The 26949-nt window shown below is 39.7% G+C and overlaps 1 protein-coding gene across 4 annotated transcripts; it reads left to right on the forward strand.

Annotated features, from left to right (window-relative positions):
• The first annotated feature begins 2027 nt into the window (after positions 1-2027).
• On the forward strand, positions 2028-26949 carry LOC104605590 (uncharacterized). 4 transcript variants are annotated; one of them, XM_088889387.1, is made up of 4 exons: positions 2028-2302; positions 3503-5372; positions 14548-16696; positions 17294-17726. In XM_088889387.1, the coding sequence occupies exons 1-4, from the start codon at positions 2244-2246 to the stop codon at positions 17380-17382; spliced, it is 4167 nt and encodes a 1388-aa protein (XP_088745513.1). In that variant the 5' UTR covers positions 2028-2243; the 3' UTR covers positions 17383-17726. The 4 variants fall into 4 exon arrangements, with proteins under 4 accessions (XP_088745513.1, XP_010268720.1, XP_010268721.1 ...); XM_010270418.3 differs by lacking the exon at positions 17294-17726 and adding an exon at positions 25839-26949 and having other exon boundaries at positions 2029-2302; XM_010270419.3 differs by lacking the exon at positions 17294-17726 and adding an exon at positions 25846-26949 and having other exon boundaries at positions 2029-2302.

Consider the following 26949-nt stretch of genomic DNA (forward strand, 5'->3'; position numbering starts at 1 on the left):
AAGACCCCAATTAACAATGTCAGACATAAATTTTAATATTAAATAATTATTAATTTTCTTAATTATTTTAATTTTATTAAATTTCAATCATATTAATATTTCTTATCAGTGGTTATTTAATTTTATTATTTTTTATTGTGCTATTTATAATTATTAATTATTATCAATTATTATTTATTTTATTATTTTGATTCGTGTTATTTCAATATTATTAATAATTAAATAATTAATTAATTATTTATTTATTAAGTTGGGTTGGGCCCACTTGGTGTGGGCTTGAACTTAGATTAGGAATAATTTTGTCATAAAAATATTTTATAAATTTAAAAAACTTAATGACATGGCCCCGAAGGTAAGGATTCGACTATAATATGGATAAAATATGATATCTGAATAACTTTTGAGTAGTCAATTAGAATCATAAACGTGGTACTCAATCTGTTATTTATCAAAATTCATAGATGAGTTTTGATTGGTCAAAACTCTTTCTATACTATGTCTTTCCCGCATCATATATTTTTCCTTTTCAAACCTAAGAGAAAATGAAAAAAATCATAGTGAGTTTTAATAGAAAATACGAAAAAGTTATAGTGAGTTTTGTACGTAATCAGATGACTATTTACCTTGAAAGTGGTCAAGTTATGGACCCACTCACAACCTTTGATGCCCGGGTGCCATTCTGACGGAGCACGTCCGTCAATCAAACCAAATTCTTTCGATCACGAGCAACGGAAAATGACAAAAGAGCACCTGTATGGCTAATTTGGGACTGGGGTCCACGCGTTTCGTTCCCGCCAAATAGAAACTGATTATTGTAATGGGCCACGTTGCTTAGAGCCCCATCTTGCAAACCAACGGTAATGTGACGGTTTTTAGTTACCTGTCATTCTAATCAGACAATACAACGAAATCGAGAAAATCAGAAAAATCAGGGGATTACTAGTGCCGCCAAGACGTTGGCCGTTACTTGACGTTTTCCGTTAAAACACGCGTTCCTGCAGATTCTCCATTAGCGCACACGTGGCCTGGACCCGCGTCTTCTAATTTTCCTCTTGTCGCTTCTGTTGAATCCTTACCCTACGTACGTGGCTCCGGACAAAAACATTTATCCAGTACTCTCTGGTCTACCCTATTAACTTATCTCCTATATTGTGAACTTAATTAACGACAAATTTTATTGAGATATTAGTGTTGTTGGGATCACGTAGGGTGGGGCTGATCAGACTTCAGAGTCTGGTGGAACTAACGAGCTAGATACGTAAGACAATAACGGTGATTGATTGTAGTAGTTTCTTTTTTTCTGTCGTCAGATTGGAACCTTTGTAAAGCCAGTCCGACATACCACTATGCCAGTTCTCCTTCCGATCGGCTTAAAGAAATAGTTTTCAACCAGCAAATGACGTGCCTCACTGGATATTCTAATTCAACGGTTGACTATTCTCAGATCTCTTTGAGACCAGAGTGACATGTCCTGAATGGCTGAGCCATGTGGCTTCGGGGCTCGAGTCACAGAAGTAACAAGTGGAGCGGTTCATGGGCAATGGTCCGCCACGTTTAAGGACATCATTATTCATGTACGTACCCGGTTTAATATGTCTCGACTCACGACAGCAAATTAAACTTTTACCGGTCCATATACATTAAATATTAATATTGTATTTATATAAGATAAGGCCATTAACAAATAAATGAATAAATAAAGCTTCTTAAAAGCACCAAAGCTCGGGATTTTATATATTAACTAAAAGTGGAAATATCTCCGAAACTTGGATTATTAAACCCACCTGCAATACATTGCAGCCGCACATCGGGGATATCTTCGATTCTCCCCGTGTAAGGACCATTCCGTGCACTCTTTGCCTGACATAAGAAAGGCACCTTCCCTTCAAGGTTCGAACCATTTTAAACCTAACTAATTCTATTTTCAGGAAAAGAAAGCCTGACCAGTGACCAACGCTGGACAAAATTACGTTTTTGGCCTTGCATTTATCAGCTTATGATTGAAGTAAACGACGCAGTCAGGGAGTTGGAGTGGGCAATTTGGTCAATGTAGAAGTTAAATGGCAGCGACAAAAACATAAAAGAGCCTCCTGTCTCTCGTCCACCTCCGATGCTCTCCACAGCCTTCCGTTTTTCCGGGTGCTTGGTGTAACCTCTGAGAAATTGTTTTTTTCTGCTTGGCTTTGAAAACGAAGAAAACCCTAATCGACGAAACCAGATGGTTGGTTTTGGAGCGGAGGGGGATGGAGAATGAAACCCTAACGACCACCACAGCTGAAGAGCAGCTGTCGATGTTCTATCGGTAATCCTCCAACCATCCTTTTATTTTTTCTTTGAAATTCTCTCTTTTTGTTTTCTCCTATCCTTTTATACTTTCCTCCCCCATTCCAGCTTAGTCCTTGTTGATTTTAGCTGCGTGCCACTCTTCCTGGTTATCTCTTCTGCTTATATTTCCTGAATGTCAATGCTCTCTTTTTCTATGTTTCATTCATTTCTGTTACTGTATATGCTATTTTAATTGGCCTTATTTTTTAAACTCCTTTTCTGCTTTGTAGTTTTGATTGCTGTATCTTAAGCTTGGATTGAACATGGTTTTCTTTTGGTTACAAATGTGCATTTATGAGTAGCTGCAAATGAGATTACCTATGGATTGGAGGAGATATATATTCCGTTTTGGGAAATTTTATGTTTTGATAGTTCTATACGTCTCCCTTGGTGATGTATATATGACAATTTTATTGCTTTTTTTTGTTATTATTCGGGGAACTTTGTTCCTTATCCTGGTTTTGTAACTTAGACTGAACATTACTAATTAATAGTGAATGCATATCGTCGTTTTTAGGACAGATGGACATTATCTAATTTATTTTCTTAAGTTCCCATATTTATTCACTTAAATTATGAACCGGAATTTGGACCGAGGATATTAGTTAATGCAACTTAAAGTTTTAAACTAGTTTTGAAGTATTAAAAATTGAGATTATTGTGTACGCGCTGAAAGTAAGTTTGAGATGATTACTTGCAAAATAAAAAGTTTTAAGTTAAGTGTAGGAAACGTATAAAAGTTCGTGTTTCTCTTTTCTGAGATAATCAAACAACAAATTTTGCAGAAGTTGAAAAAGGTTTACATATTTTCCAGTGCAGATTCGATAACCTATTGTTTTTTGTTTTAAAGCAAAGTTTCAACAATCACTTATTAATTTTTTGTGTAATCTGTTGACTTTCTTATTTTTTAGATTCTAATGCTAGTCTAATGCATGCATATAGATGCATTAATGGCTTAAGCTTCCAGGGATCACCTACACCTTTTTAGGATGCTTTTTGTCGTTTGATGGAGGCTTTTTAAGTGATTAGCATCAATTTTCTTTTCTTTTCATTCATCCTTTTTCCCCCTCAGTTCCTTGGTCAGATGAACGAGTTTTTGGAAACTTACCTGCTTCATTTACTTGTAGTTTCACTAACTTTCTATATTTGTCCTTTTTACCCCAACATTATTACGCAGGAGGTTTCTTCATCCATCCAGAGGATTCCATCATGTTCTGGTTCTTTCATGCATCCTTTTTCGCCTGGCCACTTGTGAGCCATGTTCCACAAGGAACAATTTAGTGTTGCAGCCAGAGAATGGAATGCAGAACCCTTTGGAGTATGATGCATATGAATCTTATGGAGGTAATTATGATGCCTGTTTTCAAGATAACTTTGCTAGTGATGTTAGCTCAAGTTATGTTTGGAGAAGCTCTCCATCCTGCATGAGTCTTAAAGTTGTTTGTGCCAACTCTGAGTTCTTTTGCTTTCCTTCTACACTGTCTGGTCATTTGTCTGAAGAAGACAACACAAAGGAATCTCATTTGGAAGTTACCATGATTGGTGGTGATGTTACATTACCTGGCAAATGGTTTTCACGTAGTATGTTGGATGTTTCCTCAAGCCAGTTATTGGATCATGGACAATTTAAGTTATTAAATGGCAGAATAGTTTCATGTTCTCTTAACTCCAGAAAGGGACTGCATGATGTATCATACCTTCAGTATAATGGCATTGATTGGAGGCATCTTGCCTCCTGCAGAGGATATGGGTTAAGATCTAGCATAGGCAAGAATTTGGAGGCAAATAAAAGATCTGGTGCTCTTCATGGCTCTTCAATACCTGAAGTGGAAATAAACCCTCCTTCACTTGATTGGGGACAGAAATATTTATATTTTCCTTCATTATCTTTCTTGACAGTGGCAAATACTCACAATGATAGCATTTTACATATCTATGAACCATTTAGTACTGACACACAATTCTATCCTTGTGATTCTGATGAATTGGTGCTTGGACCTGGTGAAGTTGCTACAATTTGTTTTGTTTTCTTGCCAAGATGGCCGGGCTTGTCCTCTGCTCACGTAGTATTACAGACAAGTTCTGGGGGTTTCCTAATTCATGCTAAAGGTTTTGCTATGGAGTCTCCTTATAGAATCCAGCCTCTGCTTGGTCTAAACATTTCTTCCAGTGGAAGATATAGGCAGAACTTGACCTTGTACAACCCTTTTGATGGTACCCTCATTGTTGAGGAAGTCATTGCATGGATATCTTTCTCATCCGGGAATATTTCCCACTCTGAAGAAACTTCTTGTAAAATGGACACTTCTGGTGATTCTGATAAATTTAATTCTTTCCTGAATGGTAAAGAATGGTTAGATATCAAAAGTGGTCAAGATGGTTTTCCACAGGTGGGAATTAGGCCTCTTAACAAATGGGAGATTGATCCTCATGGCGCTGAAACCATCATGGAAATAGATTTTTCATCTTCTACAGAAGGAAAAGTTTTTGGTGCCTTTTGTTTACATCTGCAGAATTCTTCACTGGATAGAATTGATACACTAATAGTTCCTCTTGAAGCAGAAGTGCATGGAAAAGAAGCATATAGTGGACTTATGGGTTTAGTTTCAATATTTCTCGAGGTTCTTTTGCCATGTGATGTCTCTGAAATAGTAAATGTTGCTCTCTCTGTAAGAAATGGGGCCCCAGATCTGTTAAGTATTGTCAAGATTAGTGAAGTTGCAGAAAGTACTAATCTTTTCAATATTGAATACTTGGAAGGATTAATACTTTTCCCTGGCACTGTTACACAAATTGCGATGATTACTTACACTCCACCTGTTGATCCTCTACCTGAAAAATCCAGTATATATTTGAATTGTAAATTACTCATATTGACAAATGGTTCTGTTAGTCCACAGATTGAGATTCCTTGCCAAGATATAGCATACGCATGTTCGAGACGTATGCCAGATTCATACATCGAGTACAAACTTCATCCTGAGGAGGAGCAATCTAGACATGAAAAGACAGGAGCTTTGAGAAGCAGCATTCCATCACCATCACAGGTAGAGTATTGGGGTGTGATTCTACTTTTGCGGCCATTATAGGTCCATGGTAGTTGTTAAGCTAAGAGTGGTAGGCATTTCATTAATCTACTTAATTTCAAGATTACACGGTAGCTATCATGATAAACTTCTGTAACTGTTATATGTTGTAGGTAAACAACTTATCAAAAAAATATGTTGTAGATAAACAATGGTACTCCAAAGTCCAAAACCTTTTACATATGGAATCAATGTTCAAAGTATAGATATGTATTGGCCCGTATCGGCCGATACGTATCGTATTGGGAGCTTCCCGATACACCCCTACAGAGGGTGTATTGAAGTTTTGACTGGTTCAGGGGGTGGACGGACCTTAAACCGGCCCCTCTGAACCGGATTTAAAAAAAACTAAAAAAAGCTTTGTCGATATTTTGAACCTTGTATGGAATGACTGCTGAAAATTCTGTTTTTTACCTATGTAAAGCAAACAATTCTAAGAATAGACAAGTTCTGCTCACCATAATTTGAGCTCGTCACTAGTTTCCCCTATCAAATGTTTCTGGTTGGATGCAACCTTGGTCCGGCAAGCCATATAGTGAAAAGTAGAACTTGAAGTTGCTTCCTTCACTTTCATCCTTTGTCTGTTCCTACTTGAGTAATGGTCTGGCACTATATACTGTAAGAATGCCCTGAATTTTACAGAATTACTTTTACTAACTAACACTTGGAAGATGCAGCTGCAGGAATTATCATTTTTGAAACCATAATATTTGTTTGTACTTATATGTAAACTAAAGAACTAAAATTAAACAAAGAGAATTGAAAAACTTATTGTTGCATATTCAACTAACTTTCCAACTTCTTGGACCCGTTGTTTATGCAAATGGTTAACCTAGGCAGTAGGCACCTTGACCTTTTGATTTTGCAGTGCAGTATAACCCCACTAATTGTACATGCTACATCTTTTTGAATATCAAAATACATTTTTTTTTAAAAAATCCCAAACTTGGAGGGGAGGCCACCATAAATTTTATTTATGGTAAAATAAATAAATCCTGGGGGGGGGGGGAAGGCATAGAAGCCTTACCCTCGAAAGAATCTATACATCAGGCCATCAGCTTATATAGAAATATCTGACGCACCCAATAGAAAAGCTAATTTACACGGAGGAAGGGAAAGCCTATGCCCTCTTGATTAACAAGTCTTCTTATATGAGCCTGTAATTCACCCATATAACTCTCCTCTCGCAGCCAAATTTGGAGAGAGTGTCTGCCACTTAGTTAGCTTCCCTAAAGTTATGAGAGATATCAATTTCCATTATCTAACTTAACATTCGAGATCTTTGATTTCCAATACAATAACTTCCAAGGGGTACCACAATCTCTTTTGAGAATATTATGAAGAATCTCTGAATCAGTTTCAACCATCACCTTTGTAATCCCCAAAGATCTAATCAGATCCAAGTCATCTTGAAAAGCCATTGTCTTTGCCCATAGTTTTAATATCTTCCCCATATTAATTATAGAATACTGCCACAAATGCATCCTTAGAATCTCTCACAATACCACCTCCTCCACATGAACCAGGATTGCCTTGAGAGGTTCCATCCACACTAAGCTTCATGAGACCATCTTCAATGGGACTAAAGTGGATTACTTTGACTTTCTTCTTCTTGATGGGCAGAACAGGAACACACAAACTAAGAACTGAAATACATTGGGATAAATTAAGAGCCTAAGGGGAGTGGTGTTGCTCTTCCAAACAAACGTTTGATGCACCCATTGTGCAATTCTGAAGATAATCGATTGAGGTTACTGATAGACACCCTCCATCTTTCTTTGATTTCTTTCTTTCCAAATTTCCCATGTTATGCAACATGCCAACCGTCCTACCAACATAGCCCATTGATTATTAGAATTCCTTGCAACAGTAAACCAACGAAATAACAAAGTTTAAAGTTATAGACATGGTGGAACCATTGTAAAATATGAAAAAATATAGAATGATGTTTTATGAAATGATAAAAGAATGATAGACATACCTTTTTAAATTATTATCTTGTTCCAAGTCATTAAACAAAGCTAAGAGACTAAGGTTATAGACAAAATAATTTGTGTGAAGTTGTCCTATAAGCCTTAAGATTCAAAACTACATAATAGAATGAGTTTGAGCAAAATTTGAACTCATGGAAAATACAAATGGTTCTAATAGATCAACCAAACAATCTATTACACAAACATAAACTAATATTCAACTTCATGTTTGAAATGGATATCGAGATGGCTCAAAGTGGTAATCATGTACCATTAGGCGGACAGTAACATTGCTACTCCACACACACACACACACACATACATATGACTAGCCTCCACATATTTACAATATTGTCACTGGGGAATATGTACCCATGTAAATGAAAATATGTTGTGAAAATATTAGGAAATTTATGGACGTCTTAAACCATGCTCCTGCGTGCCAAGTCCACACCCATAACATTGCTGAACCACTTCCAAATCTTCTTAGCTAGCCTTGGGCCAACAAATGATCAACATTCTCCACTGCAGGGTTCTTACAATAGACACATTTTGACACCAAGGGAATTCCCAATTGTTTAATGTGAGAGTCAACCCCAATCCTGCTCCTCAAAATCTTCCAATTGAAGAAAGTTTGTAGGAGTGTCTTGATTTCACAATACCTTGTACCAAGCACAATGAGCATTAGTGGTGTTCCACGCCAGTTTAGTAGAAAACTCGCCATACGGCAACCTCAAAATCTTCCAATTGAAGAAAGTTTGTAGGAGTGTACTTATCAAAAAAAAAAAGTTTGTAGGAGTGTCTTGATTTCACAATACCTTGTACCAAGCACAATGAGCATTAGTGGTGTTCCACGCTAGTTTAGTAGAAAACTCGCCATACGGCAACCTTTATTGCACGGTCACACCCTCTATGGCTTCATGGCACCGAAGATTTTGATTTAAACCAGGGCTGGGGGAAGTCTGTGAGGAAGGGAGAAGAATGAAGCACTTAGAAGCAGCCACAGGCTTTACTCCGGCAACAAAGTGGAGGAAGGAGGTAATGGTGGAAAAAAATTTTCTGTTCGAGGAAATGAATTGAGGCTCAATGGTAAAAATTAGAGAGGACATGAAATCTATGGTGATTCTGATAAAGGAATCTCTGGATTGGTTTAAAGGCTTTATTGATGGGGTGGTGTTAATAGTTCACCAGGTTGGGTGGGCGAGATGATCAGATCAATAAGGGAGAAGATACTCTGTAATGGTGTAATGCAACGACATGGGTTCTTTCATCATGTTGACAGAAACTTTTGGAAAAAACCAAAGACAACTCATTTGCTTTCTAGAGGGAAGGGGAAAACAAAGCTGGGTCAAGATTGCAGAGGTATTGGAGACAAGGTAGGTCTTGAGGCTTCAATTGAGCAAATATCCAAGCCAGATGAGGGGCAAGATGAAGGGAAAAAAACAGAAGATACCAAGGTGGAAATAGCGTGTAGTATCTTGACATTACTGAGAATAATGGTGGAGGGTATACTATGATGGAAGAATGAAGAGGTGGGTTGTTATTGCAATGAAGAAAATAGTGGATTGGAAAGGAATTTTGGTGGACCTCTTAACAGTAATCTTATGTGAGGACTCACCCTGGCTAATGCCGTTTGACGAGAAGAGAGATATTATCAACTTCGGTGGAGCCATTACTGAAACAATGAAGATTTTGACCAGAGAGAGCTGGATGTTGATCGAAAGATGGAATCGGTCCTGTAATGAAAAGGAGCTGGAAGGTGGAAGATCTGAGATCAGAATCTTTGAGCTCCTCTTCAACCAGTTATCCAAGTTCTGAATAAAATTGCAGCAATTTGTGGAGGCATTTTAGAAGCCTTTTATATCTCTGACCTCTGTACTGTGAGGTTGAAGATTGTGGGGGCAAAACTGGATTTGATTCCATGGGCATTTGAGTTTTTTACTGGAGGCAGATGGAGAAAACTTTGGATCGCTTTGGAAGCTGAAGTGTTTCTTTGAGGAGCAGAAATGAAGGTTGAAGAAGAAGGTGATGTGGCAGGTTGGCTGCCACATGGCGGAGAAGTGGCCTGCAAATGGGAACTGTTGGGCGTTTTAAATATGGAAGAGGAAAAGTCGAATGGGTGAGAGTGTCCACCCAAATTTCTAATAACAGGAAAAACTCAACAAATTTTGAACTTGATCCTCTAGGTATTAGAAGGGAATCCTATGTAGAGGCACTTAAAAGTATGGGTGGGCTGGGTATAAAAGGTGAAAGACCAAGCTGAATCCAGTAGGGTGGTCTAGTGGGTGGATTGGGTGCATGTGATAAATTAAATGTCACGTGGCAGGGGGGTTTTATTAACTCGATGGGGGACGATAAGGCTCATCAATCATTGTCCACATCAAAGATTAACAGGACAAAGGCCTCAACGTCTTGCTCGCTACAATGGGTTAAGATTCAAACTCCCATTGATAGGTCCAATCCTAGATATTCTAGATCCAAAGATGACCAGAAAGATGAGGACAAAGATATGGCTGGATTAATTGTGAGGAACTTGGGGAGGAAGATTGCTGCTTTGATGATGAAGCTAGTATTGGCAGTATGGAAGGTACAGTCCAAGTGCTGCTGGAGCAAGATGAATATTTTTACTTATTAGAGCTTTTTGAAGCAGACCGAGTTCGCTGTACATGACTTTCAGAGGAGAAAGATGTACATGGGGTAAGCCAGAACGTGGGAGAGGTGGATGGAGAGAAAGGAAAGGCTACAGACTCAGATGACACTGTAGAGTTGCAACTTTGAGTAGATGAAGGCGAGAGTATTGACCACAAACAAAGCAGGGGGTGCATGTGGATCAAGGAGGAGAAGCTTTAAGAAATCTGCAGCAAGGATAGGGTTTCTGGACGGTGGACAAGCACTTGAACCAGAACATTTGCATAGATACTTTGATTATGGAGGCAAGCTTAAATTTGGGATTCTTTTATGGTTCCTTTCCAAGATACTGAGACTGTTTGCATGGGGGAAAGGGGCCGGGAGTCTGAACAAGTTAAGGAACCCATCTAGGTGTCCCTGCAAGTTTGGTACCAATTGTTATCCTCCTCAGGTAACCCTGTTATCCCTGTCATTTCTGTTTCTGCTGCTAACAGTGGTGCTGTTGCTCGTGCAGATTGTCTGCCATCCCGTCAGGATCTAGTTAAGCCCAGCCAAAGCCCAAAGTCTAATGAAGTAGAATCGAAGGAACATGTGAGGATAGAAGGGAAGTTATTGAAGAAAGATATTTTTAATTACTAAAATAATTATTCCATTATTAACATTTTAATTTCTATAAATTTTCTGAAATAAAAAATCAGTTTTGTTATAAATGTAGATTAGTGGATTTGATAGGTTCAATTTAATATTATATTCTTGGATGTTTTGTAAACAAAATTTTTATTTTTGTAAATAATAAATTGTTATTTAGTGTAAAATTAAAATATTAATTAATAATTTATAAAAATATATATAAGTTTCAAGATGCATATCATTTGCAAATTTATAAATTTTAAGTACTAAAATAAATATTCTATTTTTAGTATTTTTATTTGTATAAATATCTTGAGAGTAAAAATCATTTGTTGATATAAATGTGGATTTGATAGGTATTTATTCCATTATTCCCTTAAAGTTTATAAAATACTAATTTTGAATATTATTCTTTTTAATTTTTGGTTGGAATTGTTGAACATAAACATATGGTATTTGTTTGGATTGCATGTGGATATAAAAGTTAATAAAAAAGTTATTTTATTTCATTTATTATCACAAGTTAAAAGGTGGCTTAGTGGCTTAAGGTTGCATTTAAGGGATGGGTTCAAATCACGCAAGTTACAAATTTTTTGAGAGGCACTCACCAGAGTCAGTCATATTGGTGCGTATTAGACAGTACAACAGATACGGCTCAATACCAATGCATATCATGCTGATATGCACAACTCAGTGAATACATTGTAAGTTGTAGCGTATCCTGTATTGGTTTGAATCCTTGGTTAACATCAACCAACTTTTTGATTTGAAGGCCTCCTTCAAAAGGAGATGATATTTTATCCCTGACCACCCAATTATGTTTCTGGTCCTAGTTAACACCTGACCACAGGAAATTTGCTAAGATTTGTTCAATCCTTCTAACTTTCTAAGTACACCATGAGGAGTATGCATAGTGGTGAGACATATATTGGGTTACTGCTTAGAACCTGTCTTATAAACACCAACTCACCTCCACTAGATAACAGCTTCCCTTTCCATCCTAACACCTTGTTAGTAATTTTTTCTACAATGTCAGTGAAGTGAATATCAAAGTGTATGTTCTACTAACTTTTAATAAGAGGTCTTAACGTTTTAAAATTGTCATCATGTTATTTCTATGTTTTTTATAATAAAAGGAAAATTTGTTAAAGTAGAAAGAAGGTCCATGGTTAGGGGATAAGATATCACCCAAGAATATTACAGGCATCCGATGTCCTTACAACACTTGTTTTTATAAGTTTGATTACCCTCAGAAAATAAAAAGTACATGGAGTCAAGCCATTTCAAAAGAAATAGCTAGAAAGGGTTTCAAATAAAGATGCATCCTTGAACATTGGGTCACACTGAACAGAATGGAATGGCAAAACAGGATTCATGTAGTGAACCCCACATAGTTGGAACAAGGTTTAGATGATGATGATCTACCTCCAAAAGACTATCAAAATATCTGTTCCTGAAACCCTGAAACTCCTTTGAGATGCAAACCCAAGATGAAAATTAAAATTGTAGAGAAAGTCGAATAAAGTCAAATTGTGAATCTATCATAATATGTAAGATCCTTTAATTTTTAACAAACTAGTTAAAAATTTTAAAATTTATATTGAAATTTAAATATATACAGAAAGATGATTTACCCTACCAATAAATCATATCTACCATCTTTATGCTTAAAACAAGAGATTAAGATGATATAGTAAAGTTTGACGTGAAAGCCAAATAATCCACATTCAATGGCTCTTTAACTTAGAAATGATATAAAACAAACACAACATTGTTTCTAAAAGGTATTGGATAATGTAAAGGAATAGAAGACTGAAGATATTATGGAGTGTTATTCTTTTTACGGTATGCTGAGGGAATGGAAGGAAAGGGATAGAAGACATTAACAGATTGGTGTTGCTCCATTTGGAGTTGAAAGACATAAAGGGATCTTCAAACAGATTGGTTAGCAGTATTAGAGTCTCATTGGGGAAATGGGTGACTGAGGTCCTTGACATATATCTGTTTTCAGTCCATTGTTTATGAGTTGTTGAGTTGCAGTTAATGTCTGTTTTATTGTATTTGGTGAAATCTCTGTTGTTCCTTTTTCTATTAATAAAATTTTCTTTTCCTTACTATCAAAAAGATAGATCATGATGCTTAGTATATCTGCATTGATACAATTCAGAGTTTCAAAACTATGTTGGTGCTGGATATTGCATACATCCAGATGCATGAATGTGTTGAACATCTGCTTAAAGTGAATCTTAAACTACCAGAAGACAAAATGAAGTGCATTCATGCTCTTAGAGTTTGCTCATTCCTTTTTTTTTTTTTGAAGAATAAAGAGAAAAATCATTAAAAGAAAAAAGAGATTACAAAAGGAAAAGTAACAAGAAATCACCCAAGAGAAAAAAGACGGACACTAATACAACTTACACCCAGCGATACCAGAATACAAAACATTCAAACAAAGAGACAAAAGCACCGACTCCGGACACCTTCACCCACCTCCATGCACTCCGAGACTACTCAGGACCTAGACATCCAACTCCCTAATCCTCCCCCTCAAACATTTCCTTCTGCCTATTATCATCTTCATCCCACGCCTCTGTTCCTTTCCCAACTGCAACTTTCTTCAACCTCTCTTCCTTCCTTTTCCTCTCAAACTCCTCAAAAGCCTTCTTAGCAAACTCCTCACCTCCCCAAAAAAACAAGCCAAGATTTTTTCCAATCTCAACTTCTTTCTCCACAGTTTTCTCAATAGGAACTCTTCCAGGCCTCTACTGATCTTCAAGATTTCTATCAGGATCTCTCACTTCAGAGTTGACGTCAGTTCCATTGTGTTTTTCATGCTGACAAATCCCCACCCGAGAATCCAAACTGTTAGGAACCCGAGAGTCCACGTCCCTAGCCTCTTTGATTGTTGACACTATTGCCCTGACCAAATCAAGTTTCAGCTGAGATAACACCTTGGTTATGTGAACAATGTGCATATTCCTAGCTCCACAAGATTTCTTGGGAGTCACTTCAACAGAAGTGTCTCTATCAACATCTGCCACCCTCTGTCCTATATCCATGCCTAACACCTAACTTTCCTACCACCACTTCCTTAAAAGTACTGTTATTAACAACAGAGCACTCCACCTGGGAAGAAACTCAACCAACCCCGCCGTTGTCTTCAAACCCGCCTTCACTATCACCTGCAATCTTTTCAAGTTCAGCGTCATCTCCCCCTATTCCAGCTTCCTTCGTTTTCTCCCCCAAAATGTCATTTGCTACCTCAGCAGGAGAGAAATCAGTCCAAGCCATTTGTGGCATCAACCACCTCCTGACTCACCGCTCCAGAAATCAAACCAGGAAAATCTTTGTCACGATCGCAGAAGACTGGGGCACAATCGATAGAGATATCTCTTCGATCAGCATCACGTTCAACACTCTTTGCTTTAACCTTCTCAGAACCTTTTACCTTCTTGCTTCTGTCATACCTGAAAGTCACCCGTTCCCATCTTTCTTCCTTCCCCTTTTGCTCCTCTCCCAGAAGATAAGAGCTTGAGGATCCCTTTTCATGCTTCCTGTCATCCTTTGTAAATAGTACCGAGTTCCTTCATACTACAGGTTTTTAAGGCCGTTCATTCAAGATGAATTGCAGTTTTCTACAATTTTCTTCTTTCTTTCTTTCTTTCTTGAAGTAAAAAAGCTTTCACTCTTGTTTTTGGTTTTAGTGCTTTATTTCTATTAATATCCATTATAAGCATCCAAGGTCATGATTGAAGATTTACTATGTATGGGATAACTGTCTTTCATCTTTATGTTTTTTAAAGGGAAAAAATATTTTCTGTTTCTGACAGAAATTTTATGTATTTATGTTTAACTTCATTTCTATGTTCCTAATAGCAATTGCGGGTATTCCTGCCAACTTGCAGTTGAAGGCGATGAAGACTGCAGGAACAGATGAATTGGTGTTAAAAAATTGGAGGTCTCAGGGTACAAGTGGCATGTCTGTGCTTGACGATCATGAGATACTCTTCCCAATTGTTCAGGTGGGGACTCACTGTTCCAAATGGATCACTGTCAAAAACCCAAGTCAAAAGCCTGTAATAATGCAGCTTCTTCTAAACTCAGCAATTGTCATCGATCAATGTAAGACTCCTGATGAGTCCTTACAGCCCTCATTCTCATGTAGTTTGCTTCTGAATGACTCTATTACACCTAGGTATGGGTTCTCCATAGCAGATAATGCAGTGACGGAGGCCTATGTCCATCCTTATGGCAGAGCTCTTTTTGGGCCAATTATTTTTCACCCTTCACACAGATGTGGGTGGAGAAGTTCAGTGCTGATAAGAAACAACCTTTCAGGTGTAGAGTGGTTGCCACTACAGGGATTTGGAGGGTCATTTTCCCTGGCCCTGCTTGAGGGTTCTGAGCCTGTTCAGAGACTAGAATTTAAGCTACACATGCCAATTCCTCTAAATGTTTCACATCCAGAATTTTTATTTCACAAAGAAGACACTAATTCCATTTGTTTCCAGCCTTTGCTGAAAGAGCTATATGCTAAAAACACAGGAGACCTGCCTCTTGTGGTGAAACGAATTGAAGTTTCGGGATCTGATTGTCAGTTAGATGGGTTTATGGTTCATACTTGTAAAGGGTTTGCTCTTGAACCAGGGGAATCAGTAAGGCTTCTAATCTCATACCAAACAGACTTTTCTGCTGCAGTGGTTCATAGAGACCTTGAGTTGGCCCTGGCCACTGGTATATTTGTGATCCCCATGAAGGCAAGCCTTCCGGTGGACATGCTCAATATCTGTAAGAAGTCATTTTTATGGATCCTGGTGATAAAATTCTCCTTGATATTTCTTGCTGCTGCTTTATTGTTTCTTGTATTCTTCTGCATCCTTCCCCAACCGATGTCTTTGGTTGCTTTTGATTACTTGTTCAAGAACGAAAAGACTTCTATTATCACTATTGGCAGGGCTGGAAAATCTCGTGTTCATCGTAACCAAAGAAACAGTAGGTTTTCCATGTATGAAAACAAGAATAGCCCCCCATTTAACCGAGTTGGAGAAGATGAGACCTCAGAACTGGGGTTTTTTGGTAGATGTTCTGATTGCTCAAGTGGGGATCAGGGAATAATTTCTCCACATACGAAATTGATGCAGAATAACCAAGAAGAGACTATTGATATGTTGGAGCCTCAAAAAGAAGAGCCTCTGTTGTCATCATCTTCAGTATTGAAGTCTGTGGCATTAATTGAGAACTCTGGTTTGGTGGAATCATCACATACTGGTAGCCTTAAAGTTAGGATTGAGAAAGAAAAGGGAAGAAGACGAAGGAAGAGGAGGCCTGTTGGTGGAATTGCAGGATTAACAGGAACTATTGAGGTTTCAAGTAGCCAGAGTGGGAATTCTACACCTTCTTCTCCATTGTCTCCAGTCATTTCTTTTACACCTAAACAAATGTGGTCTCTATCTCCTTCTCCTGATATTGACAATGGCATTGAGAGTAGGAGTCCATTTGCGACAGTGGCAGGCCAAACCCATTACCATGAGAAAGGACAGATTCCTGAAGTCACTAGAGATGATAGGTTGTTGGAACCTGAGATTTCTCCTATATCCTGCAATAACAATTGTTTACTTTCTGCTAAGGAGCAGCCATCTGTGCTAAGAAAGGCAAGCAGCAAACCTGTACTACTGCCATCTGCTACTTTTCCATCTGCTGGTCGGCTTGCACCTTATGTCACAAGCCCTCCATTTCTAACTTCAACTTCAGCAATTTCCCCAGATGCTCGTGCTCCCGGATCCAAACCTGTGATGGATAAGAGCATTAGAGCAGAAGAAAAGGGTGGACTTGGGGACGAGTTCACATATGATATATGGGGCAACCATTTTTCTGGATTTCATCTAACGAGTAGAACAAAGGATATTGCAACAATGATTTCCACTGCTTCTGAAGGCAACTCTGATAGCTTTTTTGTAAGGGGCCCCCTGATCCTCACGAGAAAGTCTCAAATGAGATCTGAATCTCCTGATCCTAAATTGTCTAAGTATGCTGCAAGTTGTCATCATCAAAAGGGTTAGTTATAAAATGTTACGTAATTATTAGCTTTTACAGTCAGCTTCATAATCTTTTCAGTTTGCATTTTTTAATTCGTAGACACCATAAAAGATAACAAAAGGAGAAAAAAAGGTGAAAACAAAAACAAAAACAGAAAGCAGCAGCTTCTTATGTTTGGTGACAAACAAGGAAGCTTGGATTCATTAACTTGCTTTCCACCCTAAAACATTTTGTTTTGTTTTGGTTTACTCCAAACCATTTGAATGCTTCTTTTGATTGATCCACAAAGCTTTTCAAATATGTTTTACCCTTTGCAATCTAGTTGCTGCTAAGGTGCTTGTCCTCCTTTTTAACAATTTAGGCATGCAGGATATTCCTTTTTTACAATTTACACAGAGGCTGTTTCCAAAATTTGAACCCCAACCTGGGTGACTGGTGTTCAAATCTTGGAAACAACTTCTCTGTGTATCTGCAGGTTAATGCTGCATATATCTGTCCCTCCTCAGACCCTGGCATTGGTGGAACGAACACAGGGTGTTGTCCTTATCTCTTAGATAAAAATAATTTTCAAATTTAAATGTCTTATGATATTTAATTTTGTTAATACTTGTCCAGATCAGTTCTCTCTCTCTCTCTCTCACACACACACACAAGGGACCAGATTTTCACATTCACACAAAAAGAGGAAGAGTGCTATGCTGTAGTATAAAGAGCAAAGAGAGGTGGTTGGGGCAAGGATAACAGAGAAGAGAGAGGGGGGTGGGACGAGAGGGAGAGGTAGAAAGACCCTTAAGTTCATATACTTTCTGGTACATCAAGGTTTTTTGCTTTTTGCTTTTTGCTTTTTGCCTTTTGCTTTTGTTTATTTTAACCACTGGTATAACCGGAACTTAAGGACATGTCTTTCTTGAGTTGATTGAATTGCCACTTACCTAATGTACCAGAGGGGTGATATGTACTTGACTATAGTTCAGACACTGCATGGCTCAGCCAGTGAATTATTTTCTTGTTCCTTCTTGGTGGGTAAGCCAGTGGGTCATTATTTTTCTATTTAGTTCTGCTTTGCTCAAGTTGTGCCTGCACCTATGGTATGATTAAATATGCTCAAATGTCTACATCTGTATCAGTTCCTTCTTTATTTTGCAATAGTAGATGAAATATACCTGCATCTGGTAGTGTGATGAAATTGTGCATACAATTTCCAGTGCTTACATTTGAATAAATTCACACTTTTTTGAAATGCAGTTCACACACTAATATTAATAACTGAAGAAGCTATTGTATGCTGTTTACTTAGGTTTATGATAACTCAATTTCATTATCTTAAATCCTAATAAGCAGACATTTATTTTATTTTTTTTTTGAGAAATGGGTAATGTTTATAAGCAGGCATTTATTGATAGGACTATATGCAGTGTGGTAGCTTGAATTGAATTTGATAGGTTTACTCAGAGCAACTTCGAGGGAGCTCTGCCTCCTGAACAAGGTAGAAGAAGAAAGAAAACTGGAAAATATCTCTCATACTGATAACTAACTCTATAGGCCTTATATAGTAATGGCCTGATTACAATCACATTACGCACATGGCTCTCTCCCTCTCTCTAACAACCTTCATGTGGCCTCCTAATGTAGACAAATCAAGTGGGAGGTCTCGTGGGCTGCTCCTAGGCTGAGGTTCCTTCTTGAGCTGTCTGGGCTTGGGCTGGTGGAATGGGGACCTCCTGGGCTATGAATGCTGGGCCTGTTTGGGTTCTATCAGCTCCTCCCCCTGAAAATGAACCTTGTCCTCCAAGGTTTAGATGACTGTACTGCTGCTGTAACTTGGAATAATCTTCCCACGTGGCATCCTCTAATGGAAAGCCCCTTCGATGAACCTGTGTTTGTTTCATGATTTTACGATCGACTCTTACTCACCTGAAATCTGTTATTTGGTGAGGATCCATTTCAAGAGCTCTCCATCAACATTGTAGGGGGAAGGATTGGACTTGCTCTCACACTGTTGCGGCAAGGCTTCAGTAGGGGTACATGAAACACCGGTGGAGTTTCGAGGATGGTGATAAGCTAAGCTTGTAAGCAAGGTTCTAAATATCGATACGCCCGATACGCCGGTAGGCGTATCGGCAGTATCGGTCCTTTTTTTTACCTTTTTTTTTTTTCAAAACCAGTTCAGGGGGCTGGTTTAAGGCTCCTCCACCCCCTGAGCCGGTCAGAACCCCGATACACCCTCTGTAGGGGCGTATTGGGGTGCTCTCAATACGATATGTATTGGCTGATATGAGCTGATACATGTCGATACTTTGAATCTTGCTTGTAAGCAACCTCCCCTACCCTCTCTATTATCTGAAAAGGGCCATAGTATCTGGGAGATGGCTTCTACCAGGTCCTTTTGGCAATGGTAGTTTACTGGTAGGCCTGTTGTTTCAAGAACACCCAATCTCCTACTTGATAAGCAACCTCTTGTTGATGCCTGTTGTAATATGTTTTCATTTGCTGTTGAGCTGTGTCTCTACCTTTGCTACTGGAGTGGAGCCCGATGGGGGTTCCTGCACATATAGGATTGGGTGTGGTTCCAATTACTACATGATATGATGTGTTGTACCAATATTCAGCCCCAAGGTTCAAAATATCGATATGCCTGATATGCCGGTATGGGCATATTGGGCGAATCGATAGTGTTTCAGGCCCTTTTTTTATTTTTTTTCGCAACTGGTTCAGGGGGGCGGTTTAGGTCTCCTCTACCCCCTGAACTGGTCAGACCTCCGATACACCCACTGTAGGGGCGTATCGGAGGGGTCCCGGAACGATACGTATCGGCCGATATGGGCCGATACGTGTCGATATTTTGAACCTTGTTCAGCCCTGGCTAACCATTTCATCCATTGGGTCGGCTTCTCATTGACGAAGCATCGAAGATACGTTTCAAGACAACGGTTGACCATCTCAGTCTGCCCATTGGACTGCTTGTGGTAACTGGTTGAGTGGTTGATATTGACCCCTTGGGCCTTGAAGTACTCTTCCCAAAACCTGCTCATGAAGGCTGGATCACGGTCAATTACAATAGAGACTGGGGTACCATGATGTTTGGTCACTTGTCAGACATAAGATTGAACCACCTGGGTCGCAATATAGGGGTGGGCTAGACCTATGAAGTGAGCATATTTGTTGAGCAGATCTACAACCACCAGAATTACTGACTTTTCCAGAGATTTAGGTAAGCCAGTTATAAAGTCCATGGTTACATCATCTCACACCTGCCTTGGAATTGGTAGCAGCTGTAGAAGCCTTATAGGGGTTTGGGTGGAGTATTTGTGTTGTTGGCAATGGCTATTTGGGTCAGTTCCTCATTCCTGGATAGAGCATCAGCTACCGCATTAGATGGGCTGGGCTTGTACTCTAGGGTGAAGTCATAGCCTAGGAGTTTAGAGGGCTATTTCTGTTATTCCAGAATCAATATTCGCCGGTCACACAAAAACGTCAAACTTCGTTGGTCAGTACAGATGGTAAATTTGCAGCCTAGTAAATGTCTCCACTTCTGCTTGAGAGCACAACAACCATTAACTCCTTTTCATAAGTGGATCTCAGCTGGGCCTGTGGTGATAGAACTTTTCTATAAAAGGCTACGGGTTGTCTTCCTTGCACGAGTACAACCCCTATACCCAAGGTTCAAAATATTGATATGCCCGATGCACCAGTAGAGGTCAATGTGGGTGGGGAAGAAACAACAATTAGATGGGCTGAGCTTGTACTCTAGGGTGAAGTCGTAGCCTAGGAGTTTAGAGGGCTATTTCTGTTATTCCAGAGTCAATATTCGCTGGTCACACAAAAACGTCAAACTTCGTTGGTCAGTACAGATGGTAAATTTGCAGCCTAGTAAATGTCTCCACTTCTGCTTGAGAGCACAACAACCATTAACTCCTTTTCATAAGTGGATCTCAGCTGGGCCTGTGGTGATAGAACTTTACTATAAAAGGTTACGGGTTGTCTTCCTTGCATGAGTACAACCCCTATACCCAAGGTTCAAAATATTGATATGCCCGATGCACCAGTAGAGGCCAATGTGGGTGGGGAAGAAACAACAATTTAATGGATTCAGAGGCTAATTCAGCTTCTGCGTTCCATTGGAATGAGTCTTTATTCAATAACTGGTAAGGGGAGCGGCCAAGTTAGCATATCCTTTTATAAACCTACAGCAATACCTGGTCAGGCTCAAGAAACCTCTCAAACTGTGTACAGTGGTGGGCCTAGCCCATTCCTTCATTGTTACGACCTTCTGTGGGTCAGTGGTCACTTGTCCCCCTTCTATGATATGACCGAGGTAGTGTATTCTCCGCTTCCCGAAGTTGCATTTAGATTGTTTGGCAAACAACTGGTGCTGTCTCAAATCTGTTAGAGTGCTTCTCAGGTGGGCCAAGTGGGAGGCCCAGGTTGGACTGTAAACCAGTATATCATCAAAGAATACTAGCACGGATTTCTGTAGGGCATCACCAGAAACTCTCGTAGTGCCCATCATAGGTATGGAAAGTGGTTTTGTGGATATCATCCGTGTGGATCCGGATTTGATAGTATCAGGCTCTAAGGTCTAGTTTAGAGAAATAGATGGTCTGCTGCAATTTAAGCAGCAATTCTTCAATGAGAGGGATGGGAAACCAGTCCTTGATAGTTATATTATTGAGAGCCTGGTAATTGACACAAAAGTGCCATGACCCATCTTTCTTTCTGACCAAGAGAGCGAAAGAAGAGTAAGGGTTGTGGCTGGATTGGATCTGTTGTTTCCCCAACAGTTCTTGGGCCATTCTCTCAATCTTGATTCTTTGGAAAAAGGGGGTAATGGTACGGGTGACATTAGTGGGTTGTGACTCAGGCTTGATGGGGATACGGTGGTCTTGGGATCGAGGAGGGGGCAACCTAGTAGGCTCACAAAATGTCACCAAATTCTGATAGTAGCTGTTGGAGGTCGTCTGTCTGTTGTACTCATTCAAGGGAAGTTTCAAAGCAGGTTAGGTTAGGTCCAACAGTAAGAGGGCCCATGTGCATGAGAATAGGGGCCCACGCATGAAGCATGAGTTTGAGAATCACCTTGGGGGTCCTGTGGTTGGGGAAAGTGTCCCCTTCCCTTGGAGGTGGATGTGGTTTCCATTTACCTTGAACTCCATAGTGAAACTGACCCAATTGCACAACACTGAGCCCAACACTGCTCAAGCCAGAGTATTCCCAGAACTACACCTAAGCCCATAAGTCTAGCACATAGAGATCCACGGAAAAGGGATGGCCCTACAACTTCAGGCCCATGGATTTGCATAGCCCATTGCACTGGGGGGGGGGGGCTGCTTGCCACGTGGATCGAGAACATGTTAACCGGTCGAATTGTAAAGTCCAACTGCTTGGATAGGTTATGAGTCACGAAGTTTAGGGAACTTCCACCATTTATTAACACCATTACTGGTTGGCCCGCCAAAATCCCGTAGACCCTCATGGTCCAGTTAGACCGAACCCTAGTCAAGGCTTATATGGATATTTCACAATATTCATGGGGTGGGGGTTCCTTTGGTTTGTCTGTAATGGTCTCTTCCTGCCTAGTTTCCCCATCTCCTTCATCGGACCTGGGTGGTTGACTAGGGGTCATTCTCACCTGTGACCCGAAAGCTTCTTGGTGTGTTCGAATTTTTCCTCATGCAGTCTTGCCAACCCAACTGCAGCCATGACATTGGAGGGCTGCATGGATTTCACCTCCAGGCAAATACCCTCCCTGAGGTTACCAATGAAACAGCCAGTGAGGGCAGATTCCGGCCATCCTTTGACCTTGGAAGATAGGATTTCAAACTCCTTTTGGTAGTCCCTTATGATGGTGGTCTGCTTTAATCTGGTTAGGGCCTCATCAAAGTTTTGATACCTAGAGGGGTCGAACTTGACATTCATCCCCTCTGTAAAGTCCATCCAAGTTAGTTGTGGATGGGATCTCTGGAGCCAATGATACTAGTGATTGGTTTCTCCATCCAAGTGTATTGTGGCAATGGAAAGCCTCTGGTTCGTTGGTACCCCATGGAACTCGAAGTATTGCTGAACCCTGTTTATCCAAGGGGCAGGATCCTCACCTGAGTAGACTGGAAAATTGATATTCACTGACCGCCTAGTGACAAACTCTGCTGTTCTCTGGTTGCCGCTGCTAGATCCTTCCAAGTCTCCATCCCTTCTAGTGGTTGCTGACATCCTGTCTACTTGGGCTACTAGAACCGACAGTGCTTCTTTGATCTTCTTCAAGTTGCCATCAAACTTCTACATCTGAACCTCAATTCAGTCTACTTGATCTTCCGTGGTGCTTGCCCTGGTACTCGTTATCCTGGGGGTGGGGGGGGCTTCTTCGAGGAAGCTCTGCCTTCTGAACAAGGTAGAAGAAGGAAGAAAATTGGAAAATAACTCTCATACTAATAACTAAATAGGCCTTATATAGTAATGGCCTGATTACAATCATTACACACATGGCTCTCTCCCTCTCTTTGAGTGAGCTCAAATTCTGTGAACCCTCAGGTTCACGAGAAGCGTGCACCTGCGAATGAAAAATGGGCATGTCATCTTATTAAATTAATAGGAATTTAATGGAATTGCTCTTTTAAGGTTGGTCCAATCAGCCACTAAAAGACAAAAAGGTGAAAAATGACAACCTCCATTCGAATTCCCCTCATTGTCTTTCAGCATCAAACCACAACAACCAAGTTGGGAGACCGATGATCGGTGACCGGCGGTAAAATCATCTTCTTCTTCTCTTCCTGTCACAGACAGAACGGAAGTGCAGGATATGTAGGTAGAAAAAGAAAAGTCAAAAAACAACAAAGAAGAAGGCCAAAATCAATCAGAACACTCACTCTTGCATTGCTACCGACATATTAGCTGATTTCATGCATTGTGAGATCAATGTTTTCTGCTCTAGTATTCAGAATTTCAGGTAATCTTTTGCTACTAACTTTTGTGTGTTGGGATCAAATTGACTGTAATCCAAACCTCATGTAATTGTGCTACAGCCGGTTGCTTCTTGGATTATTCAGTCCATAATTTCAAGTGTTTAAATGCTCTTGGAAAATCTACATGTACTTAGCGAGGATTAGGGAATTTTTTAGAGCTACTAGAAATGAGGTTTAAGTGTGTAGTTTTGATTGCCCTTTTTTTTTTGCTATTCAAGGAATAGGAGAAAGCAAGAAACTGAAGGTAATGACGAACAACTGATTTTTTTAACTGTCCCTGGATGGATTTTCTCTCCTAATACTTCAAGTAGCAATTCGGCTTTATTCATGCTTTCCTTTTCTCCCCCTCAAATGTCAGAGCTTAGCCTACTTTAATGATCTTAATTTTGAAGGTTAGGCTTTACTCCAACAGCAGCTGGTAGCGTTTGATTTCTTGTCGTAGGATCAGACAGAGGGTGTTGGGGTTCTGGGATACGGCCTTAAGATTTTAGAGGATTGTTGTCGATAAAAATGAGAAAAAGAATAAGGTGGAGGAGAAAGAGAAGAAGAATTTATCGTTAGTCTCTGGTCATCGGTTGATGCCTCACGTTGAACATCGATTGTTGTGGTGGCTGGTGGTCTAGTTACAGTATGTTGAGGCTTAAGAGTTAAGAGACAGTGGAAGGGGAGTTCGAATGAGAGATGGAAGTTGTTGCAGAAAAACCCAAGAAAACAGATTCGAATGGCACCTAAACTAAATGTAAAAGTAGAGATAAAGAGAAGCACAAAAACACATAGATTTACGTGGTTCAGCTTATAGCCTATGTCCATGGGCGAAGGAGGAATAGAAATCCACTATGAAGATGTCAATGGAGAAGAAATACAGAGTTTGTGCCCTCACATAAAAACCCTAAGCCCCAAATACACCCAATGTCTCACACATCTCTCACAAGACAAAGACTCTTTACAAGAGAGGAAAACCCCCGAAATACACAATTCTTTGTATTCGGTTCGGACCTATAAGATGAATATGGATCAGGTCCATGCTGCACACCCCCAATGGTGGTTTGTGGTGGCTATGGGCCTACGCATCCACTGCAAACCATTATGAAATTGTCTTTGGGTTTTTCTCAAATTAATTCGGAGCAGATTCATGAAGTGGATCACCACAAAGAATTCAAGGCACAAACATAACAGAAGTATTATTGGATTTTATTGTTGTTTTGTCTTTTAGTGGCTGGTTCAACCAGTTAGACCATTATTAACTGAGCAGCCTCGTTAAGCTCCTGTTAAGATACTAAGACGACGTATTCATTTTTTCATTGGCAGATGCACGCTTCCTGTGAACCGAAGGGTCTACAGGATTCGTGCTCCCTCTGTCTAATCTTCACGTGACCTCTGAATGTAGACAAATCGAGTGGGAGGTCTCGTGGGATGCTCCTGGGCCGAGGTTCCTTCTTGAGCTGTCTGGGCTTGGGCTGGCGGAATGGGGACCTCCTGGGCTGCGACTGCTGGGCCTGCTTGGGATCACATTTATTGATAGGACTGTATGAAGTGTGGTAGCTTCAATTGAATTTGGTTATAGTGTTGGGGTTTCTGGGAGTAGTAGTGACAAATTGCCTGTTGTCTTAACCTTTTTTAATGTTATGTAATTTATGTAATTCTCTCGGTGCAAATGTACCGAGGGATTAGTCTTGCAACAAATTGCTTTTCTCCTGTTGCTTGGTCGTATACTTCCTAATTCCTATGTTTTTGTTGAAATCATTAAAAGAGGCTCGTGACCAGTGCTTTCGAAAAATAAAATAAAAAATAAAAAGTTCACAATTGCGTGGGGATACTCCCCACGTGCACCAATTTTTTCTCTAGTGACTAGCAGATATTTTTGTACCCTTGGTGATTTAGCTTCTATTTGTTTTGGTGATTTTGTGGGGCATGTTACTCCCGTCCTGTGTAACACCTTTTGTTTCCCCACGATCACCAATTTTACATGGGAAAATCTATGATGCGGAAAAGATTTGGTATGGGAATAGTTTTGACCAATCAAAACCCACCCATGAATTTTGGTAAATGACACCTAATTGGCTACCCCATTTATGGTTCCAGTTGACTGGTAACAAGTTTTTCAGATATCATATCTTTTTCATATCATAGTCAAACCCATTTTACATCCTATAGCATATGCTATGGACCCCAGGCACAATACGAACTTGACCCCATGAATGTAGACTCCAGGTGGTTTGTTCCTGTGGAGACGTTGAAGTGAAGAGACAAGCTTGATTTCGTACTTTATTTCGAGGAACTTGCCAGCATGGAACGCGAGCAAATTCAATGCATAAAGGTGATGTTTCTGTGATGACGAGGGGTTTCCAAATTTTGCTGCAGCGTTGATTTTGGTTGCGCTTGGAATGGTACCCTAGAGGCCTAGACATGAGGCAGACTGCTTCCTGATCTCCAAAATAAAAAGGACTCGTATTTTAATTTTTATCTAGGGCCGTTGATAACTGGATGAGGCTGGGCTTTGTTTTCTTGGTCTCTCTTTAGCGTCTTAGCTGAGAGATCCCCTGGATTTATCATAACATCAACACCCCATCCTATGATCCTATTGATTCACTGGTTTTCAAAATCTCAAAAGGCAGCAAGGTGTTAGACAATCCTTACATTCTTTGATTGCCTGCCAAGGCGCCAAGATCAGTCACGAGAAATATGGTCATTCTCCTTTGACTCGATTTCCCATTGCGATTCATGGGTCTCGTCATTTGCATCAGCTGCTACTACGGTCACAGAATATCCGTTAGGGATGCAACTCTGTTTGGCCCACTTAGCTATCATTTTACATTGCTTTGGGTTCGAAGAGCTAATTCAAATTTTAACAAAACCCCAATCTGAGCCCATCCACGTAAAAGCAAACCAGGGGGTATTTTGAATTTAAAATACATGATGTTCGTTTCTGAGTTCATATATGCAGATATCGCGGTTGCAGCATTTTCTATGATCACCAATAAAACAAGGTTACAAGGACATGGTAGCAATCGAAAAAAAAGAGTAGATGTTTTGATATTTTTAAACTTAAAACAAAATGTAATTGTCGTCTTTTATTGGGGTCACAAGAAAGTGCTGCGACCACAGTTGCAGAAGATGCAAGATCTTGATATAGTTTGTTTCATATGATCACTGTATTTTTATTAAAGATAGGTATGTGATGCTTGTATGCAAGCAAAGGGTAAAGATATAAGTTTCTATTGTATAGTCAAATTTAACTTTTATGATCTGTAACAAAACCAAGGCAAATATAGATTTTGTACACAATTCTAGGTAGATATTAAAATATTTTACAAC

Source organism: Nelumbo nucifera, chromosome 1 (genome assembly GCF_055504915.1).
Source record: "Nelumbo nucifera cultivar China Antique chromosome 1, China Antique-T2T, whole genome shotgun sequence".
Taxonomy (NCBI): Eukaryota; Viridiplantae; Streptophyta; class Magnoliopsida; order Proteales; family Nelumbonaceae; genus Nelumbo; species Nelumbo nucifera.